General features: G+C 33.8%; 1 protein-coding gene across 1 annotated transcript in view; it reads right to left on the bottom strand.

The window, feature by feature from the left end:
- LOC107630531 (probable 26S proteasome regulatory subunit p27) overlaps positions 1-3,438 on the bottom strand; it is a 5,962-nt gene extending 2,524 nt beyond the window's left edge. The window contains exons 1-4 of the mRNA XM_016333701.2: positions 3,198-3,438; positions 3,044-3,104; positions 2,476-2,580; positions 1,150-1,513 (exon numbers count right to left, since the gene is read on the bottom strand). Of these exons, the coding sequence (XP_016189187.1) occupies positions 1,150-1,513; positions 2,476-2,580; positions 3,044-3,104; positions 3,198-3,338 (671 nt within the window). The 5' untranslated portion in view covers positions 3,339-3,438. The remainder of the gene's footprint in view (positions 1-1,149; positions 1,514-2,475; positions 2,581-3,043; positions 3,105-3,197) is intronic.

Here is a 3,664-nt window from a genome sequence, read left to right as displayed (position 1 = left end):
GGTAGAGTAAAAGAAATCACGTGACAGTGACATGAACTTTGTCTGAGATGACAGATGAGTTAGGTAAAGCAATCATGTAACTGCCATTTGAGATCTCACAATCAATAGTTAACAGAGCACCAAGCCTCCAACAGTGTTAGCTTCTAGGAAAGTAGGGATTAGTTAGTAGTAACAAAAACAAGTTTAAAAGAATAAGTATTTCATTAAAGTTTCTAGCTTCAAGAAAACAAATTAAAGACTTGTTGACACTACAGGAACCTAAAAAAGTTAGCCCAACTTGAATAAAATATTATATATCCATTCCACTCAGGGCCCGTTTGGGAAACTTCAAAAGTAATTTTTTTTGAGCTTTTAACTAATGAAAAATAGTCGTATTAATGTTTGGTGCAATTTTCAAAACCAAATTGCAACTTTCTAAGAAGCTATTTAGGAGCTTATGTAGAAGTTAAAAAAAAAGACTTCTCTCATAATGCTACTACTTTTTATCATATTTCTATAAAATAAGTACTTTTAGAACTAAAAACCCAAACACAAAAAATAACTTATTTATAAGCTACTTTTAATATAGTCATTTATTGTTTAAGCTATTTTTTCAAAAGTAGCTTAATTAAGTTGTTTACCCAAACTGGGCAATCAATGCTCAATCAATTTTAACTTCTTCATACTTCTGGAAAGATTAATCAATAATATAAGCCAAGACAAAGTGATCCAAGAGCTATAGTAATTAACGCTAAATGACAAATGATGTCCCACAAAAAACTTAGAATGGAAGAGAGATAATGATGATGGAGAAGCTAGGGACTATTGAATCCAGTGATTTTATTTAGGCAAGCTACTTTGTTTTCATCTAAATCACTAGTATCTAAAATCCACTATACTCAAACTAAATGCATTAATGAGATTCTATAACATTAAGGTTTTCCGAAAGAAACTGGCTTGAGAATTATTCAATTAGCGTGGGGGAAAAAAATTTGTTCAACTGCCTTGAGAATGCAATAAAAATTTCATTAAACAAGATCTCTTTGTAGAGAAGAACGGTCCATAAGGGTACTAGAGTTTTAACTTAGCTTCCTTCTTATAGTGAAACAAGTATGATGCTAAAAGCATACTAAATAATGAAGAACCAAATAATATGCACTGCAAGCATACCCCATAAGACCTCTGCCTTGCCATGTTCTTGGTGTGACAGTAAGATTGATCACTGTGCCTTGCCTTATTATAATAACAGGTACTGTGCGGTCTACATTTGACTGAGCCTCAGAAGAAAGTCTTTGGAGCAAATTATCACCTGCTTCCACACTTCCGAACTTCAAAATTTGGTCTCCAAGTTGTAAGCCATCTTCAGCTGCCGGTGATGCATCTGCAATTTCATCAACCATTGCAAAGGGTCTACTGACTAACACATTCACATCCATGGAATCAGGGGAATGTCTCAGAAGAATGTTTTGTGACGGTGTTGAAGCAACAGCATCTACAGTTGATGAGATTTGAATATCTGATCCATCACCATTATCTGAGCAGAAAGGCAAACATTCAACATGAAATATTATTACTTATTCTATTTAGAGACTAATCTTGGGTCAAATGGTAGATAGATAAAAAGAATAAATCATCCAATGCTTACGTTCATGCTTCACGAGTGAAATTTGAAAATTAGACATCTTAACTACAAAATGTAATGTCAAACATCCATGTTTTCTGATATTGTAAGGCTCCAAAGCTGCTTTTCAAGCAGATTTCGGCATCTATGAAGAACAGTGGCTTTGTCCAGCAGTTTTGTTAAACAAAAAAATAAAATATCAATTACATACAGCAGATTTCGTTGAAGGAAGGATTTAAGTTCATTTGGAAGACAGCATGTTGTGCAGAGTACATGAGCTTATAGTACGAGGATTCATCATAGATATCTTCATTAGCATGTCTTGTCTTGTAGATTGGTTATGTGGCATTATTGGAGAAGTGCAAAGGAGGGTGTAAGTATGGATCTACAAAGGGATCAGCAAGTTCTTTCTTTGTGCAGTTTTCCCCCATGTTGGTTTACTTGTTTTAACAGGATTTCTGATCTACCTTCCATGTACTACAATCTTTTCTCTCAAAGTATTATTTTGCTTAAAAGTTGGCACTACAAAATGCAATGCAAAACCTTTTTTGAAAGTGGCACATTGCAGGTTCGACACATCTTTACAAAACATATTGCACTACATAAAGATGGGAAGAGGGAGGATCCAATATCCAACTATATAAGGAATAAAACATCATTCTTAAAATATTGGTGCCAAGTGCCATATGCTAAAACCCTGACTTAAGTCCTACTTTAGTTATACACTTAAACACAGAGGTAGTAGGTGTTCATGTAGAACAAATAAACGATATGTATACAAGATAGAATAGCTTAGATTAACTGCTAAAATTAGAGAAGCGAAACCAATTCAGTTTTCAACGAGCAATATAATCACATTGATTGTTTGCTGGTACCTGAACTCTTGAAGGATGTTGATTTATTTCCAACCCTTGCTGCATGCAAAATTTGTATATTTTGATTTATCTTCTCAGTTATCTCATTGTGGTCATTACGCAGCTCTGCACAGATTAGCAAAATTATGGGACATTAAAAGCAGCAGCATCGCAATTGGCAAGGTAAACGCTGATGCCAAATATCCACTATTCCACGATTCCATTTGTATTAAATTTCCCTCACTTCAAGCTATTGTAGTGAATATCAATGTTAACAACACAAGTGTTTAGCTAAAGGACACATATTAAAGTTACCAATAAAAAAAAGATTACATAGAAAAACTACATATATGTTTTCAATGCATATATATATTAAAAGAAAAAATTTAAAACTTCAAATGATAATAGCCTTTTAACATGTTAACAAAATCCATAAATCAAATATGAAGGTAAAAAAAAATTACCCTTGTAACGAGACAATTAAGACCAAGAACTACTGCTACTTGCACCAATTTACCAAGTAAACCGTATCAAAATGAAAATAATGTTTAGAATCGTAAACGATCATGATTGTATGACTATAACCTACCTGCAAGACGACGTCGTTCAGATCGAACAACTGGAATGTCAATATCCGTACGGGGAAAACCCTAGAAAATTAAGAATAAATTTCTAAGAGAGAGAAATGTGGCCGAAACGGAACGAACGGTGGGCAACATTAATCGGAAGAAGGAAAAGAAAACCTCGGAATCAACGAGATTGCCGGAGAGACCAGGAGCGCCGGGCTGAGTGAGGCGGGCGATGATCGAGTTCATCTCGGCCTCGACGGCAGTGCGCTTGTCCATCAGAGACATTGTTTCTGCCTTCACGTTCGTCGCTACCATTCTCGCAACAGCCGATGGACCACAGCTAGTGGTGTCAATATGCTTTGTCTTATAGGCCTTGGCCCTATTTTATCAGGACAAAAGAACGAACGCTTCTATAATTATAGCCCAACTTTTAAGTGTGTGTTTGGATTTCATTTCACAAATTACAAATTTAATTTTAATAAAAAATAAGTTTGTGATAAAATAATTTATATTTGGTAATTTTTGTATCAAAATAAATTATTGTAAAATAAATATTGTTTAATTTATATTATTTTAAATTACTTTTAAATAAAAAATTATTAAAATAGACATCAACTTAAATAATTTTTTTATAGAGAAAA

This window comes from Arachis ipaensis, chromosome B03 (genome assembly GCF_000816755.2).
Source record: "Arachis ipaensis cultivar K30076 chromosome B03, Araip1.1, whole genome shotgun sequence".
Classification (NCBI taxonomy): domain Eukaryota; kingdom Viridiplantae; phylum Streptophyta; class Magnoliopsida; order Fabales; family Fabaceae; genus Arachis; species Arachis ipaensis.
The sequence above is the reverse complement of the archived record's forward strand: the minus strand, read 5'-3'. Positions and strand labels throughout refer to the sequence as shown.